Raw genomic sequence first — 225 nt, 5'->3', positions numbered from 1 at the left:
TGAGCAACCGGGACCCAGCTCCAGTCTGTGAGTGCCATGATCCCAGGTAAGGGCAGCCTGGCTGAGCTCAGGGCTCTCTGGGCACTGCATTTCATGGCTTCTCTGGCTTATGGGCACTGAGATATGGGTGTTCTGTGCCTGGGATCTTGGCAGATAATTCTGCATTCTGTATGTGAATATGGGACGTGTTCCAACATGTGTGTGTTCGCTGTTAGGTTTAATTCT

General features: G+C 51.6%; 1 protein-coding gene across 1 annotated transcript in view; it reads left to right on the top strand.

The window, feature by feature from the left end:
* Positions 1-225, top strand: part of PCCB (propionyl-CoA carboxylase subunit beta) — a 21,694-nt gene that overhangs the window by 10,354 nt on the left and 11,115 nt on the right. The window contains exon 8 of the mRNA XM_005425033.2: positions 1-46. This exon is cut by the window's left edge and continues 78 nt beyond it. Within this exon, the coding sequence (XP_005425090.2) occupies positions 1-46 (46 nt within the window). The remainder of the gene's footprint in view (positions 47-225) is intronic.

The sequence above is a fragment of the Geospiza fortis genome, unplaced genomic scaffold, assembly GCF_000277835.1.
Source record: "Geospiza fortis unplaced genomic scaffold, GeoFor_1.0 scaffold118, whole genome shotgun sequence".
Lineage (NCBI taxonomy): Eukaryota > Metazoa > Chordata > Aves > Passeriformes > Thraupidae > Geospiza > Geospiza fortis.
The sequence above is the reverse complement of the archived record's forward strand: the minus strand, read 5'-3'. Positions and strand labels throughout refer to the sequence as shown.